The 19,132-nt window shown below is 63.4% G+C and overlaps 1 protein-coding gene across 1 annotated transcript in view; it reads right to left on the bottom strand.

Annotated features, from left to right (window-relative positions):
* The window catches only part of COQ8A (coenzyme Q8A), a 34,352-nt gene that overhangs the window by 1,643 nt on the left and 13,577 nt on the right, over nt 1–19,132 (bottom strand). The window contains exons 2-13 of the mRNA XM_034666615.1: nt 17,326–17,511; nt 14,352–14,738; nt 14,018–14,084; nt 6,015–6,089; nt 3,024–3,146; nt 1,801–1,886; nt 1,520–1,660; nt 1,074–1,155; nt 891–984; nt 585–726; nt 274–381; nt 110–175 (exon numbers count right to left, since the gene is read on the bottom strand). Coding sequence (XP_034522506.1) covers nt 110–175; nt 274–381; nt 585–726; nt 891–984; nt 1,074–1,155; nt 1,520–1,660; nt 1,801–1,886; nt 3,024–3,146; nt 6,015–6,089; nt 14,018–14,084; nt 14,352–14,738; nt 17,326–17,502 — 1,548 coding nt within the window. The 5' untranslated portion in view covers nt 17,503–17,511. The remainder of the gene's footprint in view (nt 1–109; nt 176–273; nt 382–584; nt 727–890; nt 985–1,073; nt 1,156–1,519; nt 1,661–1,800; nt 1,887–3,023; nt 3,147–6,014; nt 6,090–14,017; nt 14,085–14,351; nt 14,739–17,325; nt 17,512–19,132) is intronic.

The following is a 19,132-nucleotide window of genomic DNA, read 5'->3' as shown; positions in this document are numbered from 1 at the left end:
CCTGGCCTGTGAGCCCAATGGGCCTCGTCCTCACCCCACTCACTGGGGACAGAAGGCCAGCAGCCCCGTCATCCTTCCCGCTCCCAGTCGCCCCCGGCCCCCAGCCGACCTGAATGTAGAGGTCCGTGAAGGATCGGTCATATTCCCGAGTTGCCCCGAAGTCCAGAAGAGCCACCTGGGAAGGAGCAATACTGGAGAGGTTCACCCTGGAGAAGCAGAGGGCCAAGACCCCCAAGCGCAGAGAGCCCTCTCCAGTGACGTTCTCGGGCTCACCTTGTGCAGCTGAGGGTCATAGAAGAAGTTGGACCAGTTGGGGTCCGTCTGCATGAAGTGGAACTCGAACAGCTCCCTCAGGCACAGGACCAGGATGTTGTAGCAGATCTGGGGGGGGGGTGCAGCCCCGGTCATGACGGCGCCAGGCCAAGTCTGGGGCCTGGGGAACCCCCTACCACACTCCCCCATGCCGACTGCCTGCACGAGGACTCTCGACTCCAGGTGTCCCTGGCGGGGAGCACAACAGCCCTCTCTGTCCCCTTCGTCCCCACAAGCGGCACCCCAGGGCCCAGGGCCACGGTCAGACACACCTCGTTCCGGATCTCCTGGCTCAGCCCCTCAGCCTGGTCCAGGGGGAAGCCGGACACCAGCTCTGTGGTCAGCACGTGGGGGCTGCACAGCTCGTCCACGATCTCGGGCACATAGAAGAAGGGGTGGTCCTTCAGCAGCTCCCTGGCAGGAGGTTGGGGGGTCATACACCCTGGCCCCAGAGCCTCCCACCCTCACCCCAGGGACAAGACTTGGCCACCACTGCCGCCCTCAGCGCCGCGGGGGCCTTCACCCCCCCCCGCCCCGGGGCTGCCTCGAGCGGCCCGTCTCCCTAGCGGGAGCCGCACCTGAACTTGCGGGCGCAGGCGGCCTCCCGCTGGTAGTCACACTCCAGGGCCAGCTCCCGCCTCAGCACGTCGATCAGGTGCTCGGGGAACAGGCCTGTGCCGGGGAGAAGAGCATCAGCGGGGGCTGCCGGTCCCCGGAGCCCATCCCGCATGCCTGCCCCTGCCCCGTGGCCGGTGTCAGACCTTCAGGAAGCATGTTGCTCATGTTCAGCACGGCCATGAGGTTGTTGACGTCACTGTTGATGCTCTGGGCCACGCCGGGGTACTGCGGGGGGAGCAGAGGGGGCGCGGGCAGGCAGGGCGGGGCCCTGCGAGGGAGCCCCGTTCGCCCAACCCAGGACCGCCCAGACCCCATACTTCAGGCCCAGGACAGATGTGACCCTATGACACTGCCAGGACCCCCCAGGTCCCCTCCCGACTTTGTTCTCCACCACCTGCCTCGCACCCCGTCTGTGGCAGTCAGCCGCTCCCCCAGCAGACACCCTGGCCCAGCCCTGCCCAGACCAAGCTCGCAGGGACGCTGTTCTACCTGCACTCGCTCAGCAGGTACTTGCCAGCACCCATGCTGAGCCCTGGAGAAGGAGGGGGCGCAGGGGGGTGGGGGGCGGACGCACACACCAGGTGCCTACCTGGATCTTCATGGCCACCTCACGGCCGCCCTTCAGGCGAGCCAGATGCACCTGCCCGATGGAGGCGGCCGCAAAGGGCCGCTCCTCGAAGTACTCCAGCTTGTCCCGCCAGCCGGGGCCCAGGTCATTGTTGAGCGTTTTCTGGCAGCAGAGGCCAAGCAGGGGCCATGAGCACAGCCTGAGCCCGGGACACCCTGAGAAGCACCCCCAGGCTGCCCCCCAAAGCAGGGGGTCCCAGAGGACCCAGACACCCCCCATCCCCCCAGGCCCCGCCTGCTCACCGTCATCTGCTTCAGCGGCATGAAGTCTGCGCTCTGCCTCACCCGCTCGAAGATCTTGGCCAGGTGGGGGTTGATGAAAGCATCATCTGGAAGGTACCAGAATCAGAGAGCAGAGGCTAAGCCCTCAGAGGGTGGGTGCACGGGTCAGGAGCAGAGCAGCCCGCTCCGCAGCCCCCGGGGCCGTGGACGAAGCTCCAGGGAGGACCCAGGGCCACAGCCGGGCTGTGTACGCTCCCGGGACACCACAGCCAACAGGCGAGGCCGGAGACAGCCTGTCCCAGGGCACAGGGGGCGTCCGTGCAGCCCACCGGCCCTGGCGTGGGGCAGCAGGTGTGTGGCTCACGAACTCACCCAGTGACCCGAGAAGGTGCATTTCTGAGAAATGACAGGCAAAGCTTTTTAAGATTATAAAAGAAATTTCAGAAATAAAATGGAGTAAGATCTCAAGAACACCCGGAATCTGACCACCTACAGGGAACCTCCCTTTTCTTTTCTCCCTTCTGCCCCCCTTCCTATTGCATCTCGGAGCCGTGGTTGCACCGCACGAGGCTTCCCGCACACAAGCCCAACGAGCCACGGCTTTGGCCCCCTGCTGCCCGCTCCGGGCTGGGTGTGTGTGTCTGGGCTGGGTCTGTGTGTCCCACAGGGGACGCTTCGAGGACGCGCCTCCCGCACAGAGCCCGGCGTGCATGTCTGACACTGTCCTGGTGAGAAGTCCCCACACATGGGGGTCCTGGGCACGGGGTTGGCGCAAGGGCTGCAGACGCACCCTGCCTGCCCTGGGGATTAACCCCATCCTGGGCCCTCCGTGAATCCCCCTCCCTGCAGGAACCAGGCCTCCAGGGCACACCCACCGCAGCCCCGCCCCTGGGCCACAAGGGCCAGCCTGCTGCTGGGCCGCCACGCATCCTGGCCTTCCCTGCTGGGCCTGTGCGCCCCGTGTCCCCAGCATCCTGCCGCAGTAGGCCTGCGACCTGCCCCACCAGCACCCTCCGACCCCCCTCACGTGGCAGCAGGGGGCCTCTCCCCAACTTGGAAGGAGTCAGGGCCACTAGAGAGGCCAAAACACCCACAAGGAAGCAAGAGAAATTACATCGGGCTCCTACCTATGCTGCTTTTAAACCTCTTGGCTGGCCAAGCAAGAGGAGCCGGACATCCCCCAGGTCCCCTCCCGAGTGGGGCCAGAGCGCAGGACCCCCGCCCCCCGCCCCGCGCGCACTCACCCTGGATGCTGAGCATCTGGCCCAGCTTGAGCGCCGCCCCGCGCACCTTGCACAGCGTGCGCACAATGCGCTCTGCGTTCGCCTCCGACAGGAACGGGCTGGAATCCAGCACGGCCTTCTTCCCTGCGGGCAGGAGCCGGGTCAGCACGCACCCACCAGGCCCCCTGCCCCCGCCCCGGCGCGGGGCGGGAGGACGACGAGGCCAGGAAGACTGAGTGCACCCCACCCACTGCCCCCCGAGTTCCACGCCTCATAAAAACAGGGACGATACAGAAGTTCAGGGTGCAGGGGATTTTCAAGTGCAGCGTGAAGAAATGCAGCACAGAGCTCCAGCCCCCCAAGCGCCCCTAAACCAGCCACGCAGCTTGAACTCCACAACGCACACCCACCACCGACGCTGTGGAAGGCCCTCCAGGGCCACCCAGATCTCCCAGGCCTGACTCCGTCATGTGCCCCACGCACGCACGCACACACATGGACATGCACGGAGCCCCCCGTCCTTGCATCCGTCCCTGGGGCGTGATGGGCGCACCATGGAAGGCCACGGTCAGCCGCACATAGGGGTCAGGCACCAGGAGGTAGGGACCCATGTGCAGACTCCATCACTGTCTCCCATCATGTATGGGACAAAGATCCCCTGTACCCCTGAGGTCACTACAAGGCAAGCTGGCTGCAGGAGGGGGCCACCCTCTAGGGAGGGGGGCACAGGGTCAAGGGCAGCACTCAGCGGGCTTCTGCCTGCCTCTCCCCTCTGCCCACGGAGGGCCCCCCAAGGTGCAGTAACCGCAGGGGAGCAGATGACCTTTGTCCAATACGACCAGGGGTGGTAGGCTGCAGGGTGAGAACGCGGGGGGGGGCTGCTACTGCATGGCCACAGGATGTCAGGTCCCGCTCTGGCAACTGTCCCCTCGCACCAACCCCAGCACAGCCCGGCCCCAGTCCTGAACCCGCACTGGCCAGAGCCCAGCTCTGGCTCCTAGCCTACTCACGGCGCTGCCGCTGCCCACCGCCCCCGCCCCCAGCTCCTCCAGCCCTGGGACACCCACTGCTTTCCCTGCAAGCCTGGTTAGATCTGTCCCCCTGGCTGTCCCCACGGTGCCTGGCCCTGTCCTTAGCCCACATCACCATGGGCCTGGCCCAGCACTTGGAATGGGGGAGCCGCATCCTCCAGGAACAGGCCAGGCAGCTAGCGGGCCGCTGCACTCTGCCCCAGGGGCTGCATCCAGCCTGGCCTCTGACAGATTGGGGGGGGGGACATAGGGACTAAGCCCCGGGGCCATTTGGTTTGTAGATGAGAAGCCCCCAAGAGCATCCACGGACCTGCTACCCCCTACCCCCCAGGGCAGCTGCGCACGGCTGGACCTGCCCCGGGAGCTGGGCCGCGAAGGGGCCCCACATCACACCCTGGCCCTGAGCCAGAGCTGAGGGAAGAGGGGGGTCCCTCTATGAGCACTCCACCCCACCCCCCAGCCCCTGGGCCCCAGTGGCAAGGCAGGGAGGCGGAGGGAGGCTGGGGAGGAGGCAGACCTGCGCTCCCTGCACGCACATAGCCCTGGGCTGCCGCAGTGCTCCCAAGATTTGGGGACCCGGGCCTCTCGGGCATTCCAGGCAGAGGGACGTGTTCATGGCGGGTTCTGAGAGCGGCCTGGGGGCGCCGGGCCATGGTGGGCGGGTCCCTCACGCAGGAGAGGCTCTGCTGGGGCCAATCGGACCAGGCCATGGGTTCCAGAGCCCACCCAGAGCTGGAACGCAGCCTCGGGGCTGCCCAGGCCACCCCAACCCTGGCTCTCAGGCCATGGTCCCTAGGCCCCTTGACCCCCAGCCAGGGTCACCACTTCCCTGATGAAGGTCACTAGCCATAACCTTGGAACCAGTCCTGCCTCTTCTCTGCTTGGCCAAAGCGGCCAGAGAGCAGTCAGTTTCCGGGGGGTGGGAGGGTGGGGTACCCGGAGATCACAGGCTTCTCCGTCCAGAGAAAGCCAGGCTTCATTTCCCAAAGCGTCTCACCACCTACACTAAAAACACCCTCGCGAAACCCTGTTTTCTGGCCCCTTCCAAGAAAACTCGATGTGCCCAGGGTGCCCCGTTCTCAGGGCCTGTGGGCATGGGCCACTGCCCTCTCTCCACAAGGCCCCTCGTCCCCACAGGAGGGTCTTGCACGTGAAGAGGGGCGGTCCAGGTGAGGCAGTCCCCCCTCGGAGCCCCCAGCCGGGGCCTTGGGGGTCACAGAGCAACAGCACAGTGGGATGTCCCTGGGGGTCTCCCCAGAGAGGAGGAGGGGTCCCACTGATGCTCCCTCAATGGGCCAAGGGGCACCCAACCCAGATCTTCATATACCTTTGGAAAAACCCACCGAGCAGAGGCCCCCCCCGGCACTGTTCTCAGCAGCCCCCAGGACCCAGGGAAGGAAAAGCCCCCTAAGTCCCCCAGACCGCCACGCCCGGGCACCTCCAGCTGCCCCGACCCCGCGTCCCAGCACTGTGAGCACCACAGAATTCAGAGCAGCCAGTCTGCCGAAACTTCTCCATGGAATCCCGCCCTGACCTGGCCACCCGGACTGGAGGGGGCTGACGGTTGTGACCTGACCTCACGGACCCTGGGAGGCAGGGGACAGAGGAGTCATGGTGCTCACCTCGGAGACGGAGGGCCTGGGGCGAGAGAAGGGTGTACCAAGGGCTCTGACGGGTCTGGTCCAGCAGCACGGACACCCCTCGCCCGCCGCTCTGTGGGGAACCCTGCACCCCCACAGCCCCGCAGAGCAAGGCAGACACAGGTCCAAAAGCAAGGCTCCAATCAGAAGTGGGCGGCATACCAGCCAGCGAGCAGCCAGGAGGGGCTGGGCGGGCCAGGGAGAGCAGCCTTCGGGCCGGAGACGACTCGGGGCTCATTTGTTTACGTGGAACGCAGGGCAGGAGGCGCCCCTGGAGGCCCGCACTCCAGGAACACAGGGGGGCTGGGCCCAGGGGCCCCCCCTCCCAGGGCCCAGCTCACCTGAAGGGTCCTCTGGGCGGAGGCTCTTCTTGGCTACCTCAGCCAGCGCCCCAAAGCCTAGACCCACGGCCAGACCTGCACGGAAGAGGAGAAGGAGCACTGGGCGCTGGTGCGGGGACTGCCCGCCACCCCTCCATCCGGGAGGTGCAGAGCGGGTCACCCACCGTAGCTCCCCAGGGACCCTCGCTGACAGTCCAGATGTTCTGCGAAGGTGGGGGAGGAGGTAGACACGTGCTGCTTTCAGAGGCTTGGCGCCGCCTGTGGAAAAGCCCCCCCAACCGTTGCCACCCAGCCCCCAGCCCCCTTGCTCGCAGGGCGCGAAGGCCCTAAGAACGCACACGAGTGGGACGCAGTTTCCCAGCATGAACAGAACCACGGACCAGCCGTGGTCATGGGCCGAGGACATCCTGACCACACGGGGCACCCCCTGGAACTCAGCCACCCGCTCCAGCCTGAAGAGCTCCAACTCTAGAATTCTTGGATGCCACTGCCGCCAGAAGGAAAGGCGTCAGTGCGGTGACACAAAGCAGGTGCTGGTGGGAGGCAGAACGCTCTGTGCAGACAAAGGTCTGTGTCCCGGGTCCAAGCCATGGAGACTCACTGCCACCAGGGCCAGGCAGGTATGGACAGGGGTCTGAGGACAACGGGGGTGGCAGACAATTTCTCATCGAAAAACTTCAAAATCAAAGTTCATCAAAACCTCTTTTGTCCAGAGGCCGAAAGTGCCCAATCCCAGCTGTCGGGAGAGCCACGGAGCCCAGCAGGTGCCACTAAGGCCACACAGAAAGCCCAGGGGCCCAGCTGGGACCTACTGCCTCTCTTCAGGCACGGTTCTCGCTGGCCTGGGGGCACCACTAGCAGAGAGAGTGGGGGACAAGTGCATGAACACACCGGCCACAGAGGGGACAGCAGGGACCCATAGAAGATGCCGAGGCCCATGGGGCCGGAAGGCGAGTGGCACAGCAGCCCTCGCTCCCAGAGGCGTGAGCTCCCCCTAGACGTGCTGTTTAACGGGCAAGGAAACCGCGTGTGCTTCTATATTTTCTCCATTTTGCACAATGATTATGTGTTACTGTTATGAAAAATATTCTTGAATTTATTGAAAATTTTATAAACAAAAAATAGCCAACAAACAGAACAACAATTTTTAAAACCCAAAGAAGGTGACCCAACCTGACAACGTGTTTTTCCAATGCACCTTTGCCACCAGGCGAGGGGGCAGCATGCGAGTCCCCAGCCGGGAGGGGCTCCGGCCCCAGAGGTCATGGGGAGGACTCCGCAGCCCACCGAGAGTGACGGCTCCCAGGGGGGCCAGGCAGCGCTCCGGCACTCGCTACAGATCGTCACTAGTCCCACTCAACAGGGGGACAACAGTGCTGCCCAGAGAAAGTACAAGGCCAGCCACGTGCAGGAGGGTAAATTTTCCAGGAGCCACAGTTAAAAAAAAGAAAAAGAAAAAAGCAGCATGGTAAGTGAATGTGCATTTTGTGTTTCATTTAACGTGATACATCCAAAATACTGCCAACGAGTCCTATGTGTAAAACTCATCAGAGGTATTTCATGGTTTTGGCTCGGTATTGTACTGAGTCTTCGAAATCCCTGCGTGGCCCGGTTCGGCCCCGCAACGCTCCAAGCACTCAGGCACACGGCACAGCGCAGGCAGGAATGGCCGGGCTCGGGGCCCAGAGACGCCAGGCGCCAGGAAGGGCCCTCGGGGAGCACCCAGGCCATCTGGGTGCTGGGCCGTTTCCGTGCGGACCAGCCCCGGAGGGCACCGGGTGCAGAGCTGAGAGCAGCCGCTCCGACTAAACATTAACTCCCGGCTGCCCGCCCAGCACGGTACCTGCCTTTGCAAAGGAAGCGATAACAAGGTTGACCAGCAAGCTCTCCCTGCAACTAGGCTCTTCTCTGCCTGCATCAAGTCCAAAGACAAGCCTGCCCACCGCTAGCAGAGGCGGCCCCCAGCTCCCCTGCCCGTCATCCCCCTCAGAAGCTCTGTCGCACCCTTCCCTGGCCATTTCTAGGCCGCCAGGCAGGGCCGAAGCTCTCCAAGGGCAAGGACCTGCCATTAGATCACCAAACGAACATTCCACAAAGACAGTCTTATTAGTCTCCTTCCATGGCCTGCGAGCTCCCTGGGGAGCTGGAGGTGCTGCCAGCTGGTGGGCTCCCCACTGCGGCCAGCTCCAGCGCCCTGACCTTGGCCCCAGGAGCTCCTGCACCCTGCACTAGTGAACCAGGAATAAACCAGCCCTCCCCAGTGAGCGAGCTTCCAGCCCTTCTCAGAGCCTTGTTGAGAGGGAGGGACCAGGCCCACCCAGGCTCTTCCTTCCCCCAGAACCAGGTGGTACCCAAAGGCCTCCGCTCAGACTCCCGGAGGCCTGGTGGGGACGTCTGGAGCCCGGCTTGCTCACTTCACGTGCAACCCGTGCCCTTCGGCCCCACCTCAGTCCCCCCGGCGCTCAGGATGGCGCGCCCCCCCCCACACCAGGATCCACCATGGGCCCGGCCTGCCAGCAAGGCCTGCCGGACGACCGGCCACACAGCCGGCTCTGCAGCCCCGAGGCGGCCTGGCCTCCGTCCTGGCCTGCAAGGAGGTGCCGGCCCCTGCCAGGAAGGCTGCAGGCCTTTCTCTCAGAGACAGAAACGCAGGGGAAGCAGCAGGGTTCTCCCCAGAGACCACAGCGCCCTGGGCCAGCTTTCCAGGCCCCCAGCCCCGGCCCCTCCTCCCTGCGGTGCCCCTGGAGGTCATCAGAGCCAAACAAGGCCGCCATGGAACAGTCCCTGGGCTTCAGCCCACACAGGCCGCAGAGGCTGAGAAAAGGAAAAACAAAACACCTGCCAGCAAACGGCACCGTTGAGAAGGACGCTTGGCAAAAGGTGCCCCGACTGGGAAGAAGCTGTACCCACCAGAAACCTCGGGCCTGTTTACAGAGCAAGGCTCGCGGGGGTTTCTGTGCAACAGCCACAGGCCAGGAAATTTCTACGGACAACAGACCGCGTGCCAGGCACTGTTCTGGGCCCGCGCTGTCGCAACGCACTTTCTAAGCCAGAGGACACACAGATGGGGCAGGGGGCAAGGACAATGCCTCTGGGGCAAGGGGTTCCTGAGTCCCAGCCCCAGCAGGGACAGCATGGCCTAGGAGCAGGGGCAGCAGGAAGGAGGGGTACGGAGTGCCCTGGACCGCATGACCCCGGGCCATTAGGAGCCAGCCCCCCCTTGCCCATCAGGGGACCCCGCTGCAGGCTCGGACTCGGCTCAGGTCCCTGCACGGTCACAAACAAGCATAGGGCCGTGGACAACTGGCCACCGAGGCCCTCCTTGTCCCCTGAACCCGACATCCCCGCAGCTGCCCTCGCTCCCTCCCAGAGCTCCTCGGGGGCAAAGCAGACTCTCACGGCCTCGCAAAGTGCCTCCCGGAGGAGCAGGAACCACACGCCCACAGCCCCCATCACTCCCCTGAGTGGGCATGCGACGGGCACCAGCTGCGAGAGGAAAGCAAGAGTGCACCCCCGGGAATGCAGGTGTCAGCTCTGCATGCGGCCCGCCAGCCCCGGGACCCCTGATCTCTGCGGCCTCGATGACGATCGCGTGCCCGATCAATAAATCTTGGGGGGGGGGGAGGGGGCGGGGAGCCTGACTTCAGACAAGTGACCCAAGCGCATGGAGCCAGGGGCCCGGCACACGGGGCTGCCCCACGAGGCCCAAAGGCTCCCACCCCCCATCAGGACCCCTGCCCCCGCCACGGGTCTGTGGCTTCGCCCCTGCGGACGGCTCTGCTTGGCTCCTGGGCCTCCGTCTGCGCCCACGGCGCGTCGGTCACCAAACTCGCTACTCAACCTCCTGTCCTTGATCCCACGCGATGTGCACTTCTGCGTTATTAAAAGGTCAGAATAGGGGATGGGACTTCGTTCTGTTTCAAATGTTCTTGACAAAATTAAACAATAACCAAACATGCCCAGGCATCCATCATCTGCTTGCGTACCGTGGGGACGGGGTAGACAGAGCGAGCGGGGCGAGGCCAGGACGACCCCACAGAGCAGAGCGTGCCGCTGCTGAGACTCCGTGTCCCCGCGCGGGTCAGCGTCCCGACTGCCACCGCCTCTACCCTCGCAACCCTGTTTCCCGACAGAGAAGACGCCATTCAGTGGCCTCCTCTCTTCCTCGATAAGTTTCTTTTTCACTCAGTGTTTTCACGTCCGGAGTCCCGCAATGAGCAGCAGAAACCGGCGTGGACGAGTGGCATCACATTGTAACTGAAGCAGACGGAGAGGGTGACACGCAAGTCCCACAGTGCCCCTCCCCCTACCTCAAGTCAAGCCTTTTTTTTTATTTTTTTTTTATTTTTTTTTAAAGATTTTATTTATTTATTAGACAGAGACAGAGACAGCCAGCGAGAGAGGGAACACAAGCNATTTTTTTTTTATTTTTTTTTAAAGATTTTATTTATTTATTAGACAGAGACAGCCAGCGAGAGAGGGAACACAAGCAGGGGGAGTGGGAGAGGAAAGAAGCAGGCTCATAGCGGACGAGCCTGATGTGGGGCTCGATCCCATAACGCCGGGATCACGCCCTGAGCCGAAGGCCGACGCTCAACCGCTGTGCCACCCAGGCACCCCCAAGCCTTTTTTTTAAACAGGCTCCACACCCAACACGGGGCTCGAACCCACAGCCTCAAGATCAAGTCCACACTCCTCCAACTGAGCCGGCCGGGTGGTCCTCGTGAACTATTTTTTTTCAAGCAAAGCATTTTTCTGGAAATAAGAGTCCCTTAACTTTTCACCTTCTAAAAATATGAGGGTTCCCAAGGGTCCCTTTGCTCTACTCGTCACTCCTGGCCCAGTCTTGTCACATCTGTTCCCTAGATCAGGTTTCGCAAGCCGTTCCCTACATTGCCCTCCTCCTCCCTGCTTCTGCACGTCCTCTCCTCCCTGGCCTGGCGCCCTCCGCACCCCCTTGCTCCTGCCTCCCTGGGGGGGCTGCAGGCTCCTGGCAGAGGCCTGGGCTCCACAACCGTGAAGGAGCGGCACTCGGCTCCTTCAGCAATCAGCCGCCTCTGCGGCCGGCCTCATCTGCTAAGGTCTCCTCTCTGTCACCCTCCAGTCCTCCCTCGTGTCCCAGACACACAGGAGACGGGAAGACGAGTCCCCGAAGCACGAAGAGGAAAAGGGATGGAAGATACAGACAAGAGCACGGGAGACACACAGAGGACTGTGGACACGTGACACATGGGACACCTGTCAAGGGCAAGAGAGAACAGGGCAGAAGCAGCACTGGAAAAAATGAGAACTTCCTAACGCTGACAAAAGACATCAAGCCACAGGTCAAAATACCCTCATCGAAGCCAACACAAGACCCCTATGGTCCAGGGCCACCCTATCAGGGGCCCGGGGCCATGGGCTCAGCCAATGACCCTGGGCTCTGTGTCGACCCAGCCGTTTAAAGCAGGTGGTGGTACCAGGGTGCCGGGGGACCCTTGTAAGTGACTCGACGTGCACACAGGGCTCGGCACGAGACAGATGGATGGGCCCAACGCACACACCACTACATCGTGTGGGAGGGAGGCTCCCAGGGGTGACGCAAGGTCTTTCCTCGTCTCCTAACCCACTGAGAACTGTCCCGAGCCACAGGGCAGCAGACCCCCCCCCCATTCTGGGCCCATGGAATTTTACTGGCTCCCTTGGATAACCGCACCCTGGGCCCCACTCCCGCCAGGAAGCCAAGGGCATGCGAGTGACAGATCTCGTGCATTTTAACTCTTCCATGATATATTCTGGTTTTGTGGTTTTATGTACTTTAATCCTAAGGCTCTCCTTCCCGCACGGGGTTCTCAGGCTCGGCAAGCTCCGTGGGCAGCTACTTGCTTTGTCACCAGGAGGACAACTATTTGGAGAGCAGAGCCTATGCAACACCTCATTTTTCCCCAAAAGAGGACACTAGGGCTGCAAAGCCGGCTGTTGAAAGCCCACCAGCTGCCGTGTTCCGCGGGAGATAGAGGTGCAAACTCCTGGAAGACGGGGGACTGGTCTGAAGAGCTGTTGCAGGAAGGCGAGGAGAGGGGAGGCTGCCTTGGGGAAGGGGGTAGAGGGGAAGCCAGGACGGGCTGAGGGTCGTCTCTATGTGTAATGGAGGATTCACATTCCAGACTTCTGATCAAGGCGCCCGGGACTCCCTTTCTCCTACCACATCCATCCGGCGTGGGATTGGGCTGGACCCACCATACACAAGGGGTGGCGAGCATGCTTTTAAAAACACAGGGCTAAGGACAGGTTTCAGAACAATACCTCTGGACCCACCTCGCGCTGCCCAGGGATGGATGTCTGAGGCAAAGGCGACACGGAGCCAGAACAGCCCATTCTTCCCAGACCTGGCTGCTCCCTGCCGTCACCCTCCCCCCTGGAAGACCGACTGGAGCTGCCGAGTGCTGGATGGACGGCTCCAGGCCCAGAGCACCTGCTCTCCCTGGCCCGCGGAGAGCCCTGCACCGGGGCTTGCTGCGGCTGCCTGTCTGCCCCCCACACCTCCCCCTGTAGCCTCTTCCCACTCCGCTGTCTGCCTCCACCCCGGGGGCCTGGCCCCTGCCCCTCTCACCGGGAATTCACGGCATTCTGTTAAATTCCATTTATCATCACAACCTTCTTTCTGACCACTTTTCCCAAACAGACCGTCTACTAGCCTCGCCTGCAAGGACCCCCCACGAGAGGATTACTCCAAACCCATCAGTCAAGCCAAGCCTCTGTGCCAAGCCCCCTCCGCAGCGGCAGGAAGAAGGCTGGGGAGAAAGCCCATAGAGCACGAAGGGATGGTTCCAGCCTCAAACTCGTCGGGGAGAGCAGCGGGCCTCCGCGCACCACTTCGGTAATCAACACCACCCAGCCAGCACACAGAGGTGCGAGGCAGGGAACATGCCCAGGCTCCTGAGTAAGGACCCCCGGAGGCCCCTGGAGCTCCAATCCTCAAACTCGTCCCGGGAATGGCACCCTAGGCAGTTTCGATGTTCCGCGAGGAACTGGTCGAATACAAGCCCACGAAAGGAAATAAAGCCGTAATTCTGTCCTAAAACACAGATGGTACTTTAGGCCGGACTCTGGAGCAGCTAAGTAGCAGCAGATGCCAAATCTGAAAACAGCAATGATGGAACAAAAGCTTCGAGAAAGTTCCATCCAATGAACGTAGCGGGCTCTGCATGTCAGGAAGACAGGCAGCTGCCACTCAGTGTCAGAGCCCACACGTGGGTCCAGGCTACAGGGGGCACAGAGCCGATCCCGAACGAGGAGCAGGATGGGGACTCAGGGAGAAGTGGCTGCAGAGCATGGCGTGCGTGACGGCCAGGATACTTAGAAGCCCGCCTGAGCAAAGTGCGAGGCAAGCAGGTCACGGCTCAGACACACACAGTGACCCGCATCTTGCTCGGAAGTGGAAAGGACAATGCGAGGTCACAGAAGCAGGTATCAAAATTATCTTTCTACTCAGCACAGGTGCACTGGACATGGTATTACTCAAAGCTCCAAAGAAAAGGACAGACAGAGCTCCCAACCGCACAGACTTTCCAACAACAACTCAAGGCCACAGCCCTCCACTGACACCCCGCCGGCCTGTGGGGGTCCAGCCCGACTCCCTGCAAGGCCAGTCAGGGGTAAAGATCACTCTGGGAGCTCAGCAGCCCTGCAAGGAACGTCGATTCACTGGCCCCCTCCTGGCAGCGGGGCTCAACGGCAGGGGTGGCAGCAGGAAGGAACGGCCACTGCTGCAGACACAGTCCCCTGAGTGTGGCTGCTCTCACCCCGGGGGTAAGCGGAGGCAGACTGGCACCCAGTCACCGGATCATCCCCGGGGAGAAGGGTCAGGAGCGGCTCAGGCAGGCGCCAACGGCCTCCACGGGGCCCCTCTGGTCCCCACCCTCTCCCACCTCCATGCAGGCCCTACGGTGGCCCAGCTCCACTCGGCCGGGGCCGGTGGGCCAGGGCAGGTGAGGCGGCACGGGGACACACAGCCACCTTACCTCCGAAGTTGGCTAGCCGCCCAATCCGTGTAACTGGCACCTTCCGCTCCCGAGCGTGCTCGCTGAGCTAGAGGGAGCAAGGAAAGAGACCTCACGGAATCGGCGAACGGGGACGGGACCAGCCTGCAGGGGTTCACGCAGCCCACAGCCCCGCTCCACCCCTAAAGGTGGCCGCTCCGCCTGGCAGCCTACTGCACCAAGAGGAAGCCTCTGTGTCCCCAAAAACCCCAGACCATGGGCTCCAGAGAACGGCCCCAGAGGAGGGCCTCACACCAGCACCACCAGGAGCGGTGGCCACCCCAGCCCCACGGCACCGGGCCCTCCCAGGACGCACCGTCTGCTTGTGGGGCTTGCTCTCGGGGCGAGCCTTGGCCTGCCGGGCCTTCTCAATGTCCTCCGTGGTGAGGCCCCCCACGGGGGGCTGGTCCTGGTGGAAGAACCTTCGCGGAAAGCCCGTGGCAGCAAGCGGGTGTCTGGGGTCTCCAAAGAGCCTCCCGGTGACCATGCCCAGAGGGGCGGCGGCCTGGCCCGGAAGCCCGGCTTCCCTAAAGGGTCCGCTGGCCATGTAGGCAGGAGCCGGGCCCTCGCTGCCAGTGTGATCCCAGGATGGAGGTGCTGACCGGTCAGGGGAGGAGGCCGCAGAGAAATCCGTGGGGGCCCCCGACTCTGCGTCCGGGTCATCGAAGCTCTCGGCGTAAGGCTCCTGGCGTTGCTCCTGACCCTGCGGGGAGAAGCCGGCATGAGAGAAGCGGCCCGCCTGGAGCCCCTCCCTGTGTCCCCCGCACCCCCTGCCCGGGACGCACATCCTCCACCGGGAGAGCGGCCCTCCGCCCGACCCGCAGGGGAGCACCTTCCCGGCCCCAAGCCAGGAGACCCAGGTTCGGCCCTCCTCCTCATGCGCCCTGCTCTGTGGTGCCGGGGAGGCCAGACTATCGCCGAGCACCTGCTGGGCGCCCGGCCAGGCCCAGGGGAGTGACCACCACACTCCAGCAAGTTGCTCGGCTGTAAATCAGGGCTTCAGGAGGGAAGCGGGCCAGCAGACAGCTCGGAGAAGTAAAAGGGCAACGGTGTCCACCTGCCACACCAGGCCAGCACCTCGGCCCCGGCCACTCCTCTAAGAGGCTCTCACAGGGGCTGGCCCACCGGATCTGGGAGTCGGGGGTACGGGGACAGGCCCGGAGGGAGGCGCTGCACTTTCTCTGTAATGGTCACACAGACTCAAAGTGCAGGCCCAGGTCTCTGCTGCGTTTGAACCCTGAGTGACCTTGAGCCAGTTCCGCCCCCTCTCTGCCACCGCATCTGGAGATAGAGCTGTGTGGGCCCAGATGGGCCAGGGGAACGGCACCGCTCCCGAGGCCGCAGGGATGGGCTGGGGGCGCCCGGGGGCACACACGGGGCGCCTGGGACGCTGCAAACCAGCAGCAGCCCCACAGCCTCCCCACCGCGGCTTGGGGTCTGAAGAAGGACTTGTCCTCCAGGGGAAGGAAAGAGACTGGCCGTGTCATTTCATCAAAGGGACACTGAGGCTGGGAGAACTGGTAAAGGCCTGGCAGGCTGCCAGTCACAGAGCAGGGACCGCTGGCCCTGCGACGCCTGCCGGCACTTGGCTCCGCGCACAAGCGACCTGCACTTGGGCTCAGTGGGTACGTGTCAGATGCTGGGGACCCAGAGCCAGGGAGGCCAGGGGAGGCTCATGGGAGCCTCCTCGGGGCCTCCTGCTGCCCCAGAACTCCAGCCATGGCCTCCTGGCCCTGCGTGACCTCAGGGGCCTCAAACTCAGCATCCGCTCAATGAGAAAGTGAATGAAGCCCTTGAAGGTCTGGAGGAAGAGGCATTTCTGGCTTATGTGGTCTCCGTCCCCTCGGACAGGAGGTGGCCCCAACGTTCTAAATTTCAGGGAAAGAACAGGAGCACACGGAGGCCCCTCACCCCACTCAATGCCTCCTTCGAGGTGGGACCCGCACTCCTGCCTCCCTCCAAGGACCCTGCAGGAGATGCCGGACCTGTCTCCCGGCTCGCCTCTCAGAAGGCCCCCCAGACCTAGCACACTCTCACTTCCCGGTGTTTCACAGGCAGACACCCACCAGGAAGGGGATGGCTCCGTGCCCGGGGAGGCACCGCCTGGGACAGCTTGGGCTGCGAGACCCCAAGTGGGAGGACCGCCCAGACTTGGGTCCTGTCACTCAGAAGTCACGGACCAGTTTCCCCACCTGAGGAGGGGTGACGCCCAGGACAGCAGCCAGGCTGGGGGGAGGGTGGACTCATGGGGTTGAGACTTCTACAAGTTCAAGGCATTTGTGTAGGGTGACAGAGACATGGTGTTGCCACCAGACCCTTAGGGAGCAGAAGGGGAGGGGCTAGGAGCCCTAAAACCCTGACCAGAGGCCTGGAGGCAGTGATGGCCTCCTAGCTTGGAGGAGTGGGAGCGTCCTTGTCCAGAAGGTCAGCCGAGCCCAGGACAGAAGGCAGGAGGCAGCAGGGCACCTGCAGCTCGTGCCCGTGCCCACTTCCCAACACCCTCGGGCTCCCAGGAACAGGGCAGGTGGCTCGCATGGGGACACCCGGGCGGACCGCAGTGGCAAACCCTGCTGACAGCGCCTCTCTGCACTCACTCCCGCTGGATGAGGAAGGCAGTGGCTCTGTGGTGGGGGTGCCGGGAACAGGGCGGGAGGGCGAGGGAGGCGGGCGGTGCTCCCCACAGAAACGAAGCCGGGAAGTGCGGCCCTGGCTCGGCTGGTGCAGGACGGGCATTGGGCACACAGGACCGGGGGACAGCTCCACACTGCCGTGTGACGCCCAGAGCCACGCACACGATCAGCCTACGCACTGGGCGGCTTCAGCCACTTTTGCTCCAAATGGACTCGACAAAACCGCTAAGATAAATCAGATAAACGGGGAGAAGGCACTGGTCTCCTAAAGACACCGTTTCAGTGAGGCAAACACGGGCTCCCTACAGCGGCCTCCCTCCGAACAAACAAACGTGGGTGTTGCTCTGTGATTGTTTTCATTCCCAAAACTAAAAAGGCCTCTGTTGAGCACGTTCAGGAGAGGCCCAGGAATGGAGCACGGGGCGGGTGGAGGGCGAGCAGGATGGGACCGGGCCGGCAGGGGTGCAGCCTGTGCCCCGGGGCCAGGGAAATGGGGTCTGGGCCACCGGTTCCTGGGAGCCGTCCCAGCTCCGTGAGGCTCCGTGAACGACAACCTGAGTCCCAGGGCTACAGCCCCATGCCTCGACCATACCACACCTGGAAGGCCAGCGGGTCCCCGAGCCAGCCCCGCCTGCCGCCCCCTCCCGCCAGCCTCCTTACCTGCACCCTCCCCAAGACCAAGTCGATCTGCTCCGCAGCTGTGGACTGCAGGGTCCTGGCCGCCATGAGGAGCTCCCCGCCAAGGCCCAGGTGTTGCAGGTGGGTCTCCAGGGCCGCCTGGGTCAGCTTGGCAAGGCCTTTGACCAGCATGATGGCATCCCCCAGCATGGCAGCCATCCTGGAGGGCTGGAAGAGAGCGAGCCGGTCGGGGGACGCACCACGCGCACACGGAGCAGTTCCGCCCCGAGGTCTGGGCAGAGGCGTCGGGAGGTCTGCTGCTTCCACCGGACCCCCTCCGATCCAGGCTGACGGACAGAGGACAGCGAGGGAGGGCCAGCGCTCGAGGTCGGCCCTGGGTGACCCCCCACCCTGCCCTGCCCTGCCCAGGCACGGAGCAGAACCAAAGGCTCCGTGGAGCCGGGGCTGGGGGGCCCACAGCCGCCCCGTGTGTGTGTGGCGGGGGGGGGGGGGGGGGGAGGGAGAGAGGGAATCCCAAGCAGGCTCCATGCTCAGTGCAGATTATGACATGAGCTGAAATCANTGATTCAGTTCAGTGCTCTTTCCCCTGAACCCAAACTAGGTTGGGGAGGGAGCGTCCGCCCCGGAAGCACCTCCCTCTGGGGCCCAGGGCGCCCTGACCCCAACCCCTCCGGGCCTGCCCGCCAGCCTGTGATAGACACCCACAGGCCCAGGGATGTGTGGAGTCCCCTCCCACCCCCAGGCTCCACGGGTGGCCAGGCTGTGCTTTGCAAATGCGGTCCAGCGCAATCCATCTGGGAAATCCGAAGGGCATGAAAACCAAGAGCCGCAGGACGGGGGACAGCCAGGGAAGCATCGACGCCCCCTGTGGGTGGGACTCTCTCCTGCCGCTGGTTTTCCGTGTGCGCCCCTACTCTTCCCTCAACCCCGTCCCAGTGCGTAAAACGTGTTTCTTATGTCGGTCAGGGCCAAAGAGGCAGAAGGCCACCGTACCCAGCGCTGCCTCCCAGGGGAGCGTGTGCGGTCAGTCCCGCAAGTATTTCTTGCAGCCTACGTGGGACTGCATGCTGGGAGGGGCAAGACAGGGTCCCGGTGACATGCTAGGGCTGAAGAAAACCCACAGAAACGAAAGGAGGAGGGAACCCCCGAGAAGCAGCCCGGGAGCACTCTGGCCGGGACAGGGAGGAGCTGGGACCCGCTACGAGGAGGGGCGAGGCCGTGGGGGGAGCCCAGGAAGGGCCAGGTACACCCTGGACGCGGGGCCTGGGCCAGCAGGAGGAAGGCCGAGGGCACACAGATGCCTGCAGACTCCGAATTCTCCTCACACGAGGGAAGGGAAGCACTGACTCTGAGGACCTTGACCACAGCTCCAGAGGCTTCTGAAGATAGCTGGCTGCCCCCGCCCCCGGCACAGGGGAGCAGCCCGGGTCACCCGGGAGTCCTGCAGGGACCCTGAGTTTGGGAAGCGTGCAGCCACTTGTATTTACATGGAGAACAAAGGCACAGGAGCCTGGAGAACGGAGATGACCCGCGGTCACCTGCCCTCACCGCCACTGTCACAGACAGCCGCCACCAGGCCCCGGGTGCTCTCCACTCTCCATCTTTTGATCCCTTATGAACAACTTGGTGACATGGGTATCATTGCTCCTACTTCACAAAGGAGAAAATCAAAACCAGAGCGGTTAACGATCCTGAATGGTGTCCTGAATGGTGGCCCTGGGGTCCGACCCCAGCCCTCCTCTGCTCTGTGCCCACCACACCACCTCCCCAAACCCGCAGCCCACTGGCTCCAACACCGCCCCCCTCGCCGCCGCCGCCCCCCCCCCGC

The sequence above is a fragment of the Ailuropoda melanoleuca genome, chromosome 8, assembly GCF_002007445.2.
Source record: "Ailuropoda melanoleuca isolate Jingjing chromosome 8, ASM200744v2, whole genome shotgun sequence".
In the NCBI taxonomy this organism is placed as follows: Eukaryota; Metazoa; Chordata; class Mammalia; order Carnivora; family Ursidae; genus Ailuropoda; species Ailuropoda melanoleuca.
This window is presented reverse-complemented; position numbering and strand designations above follow the sequence as displayed.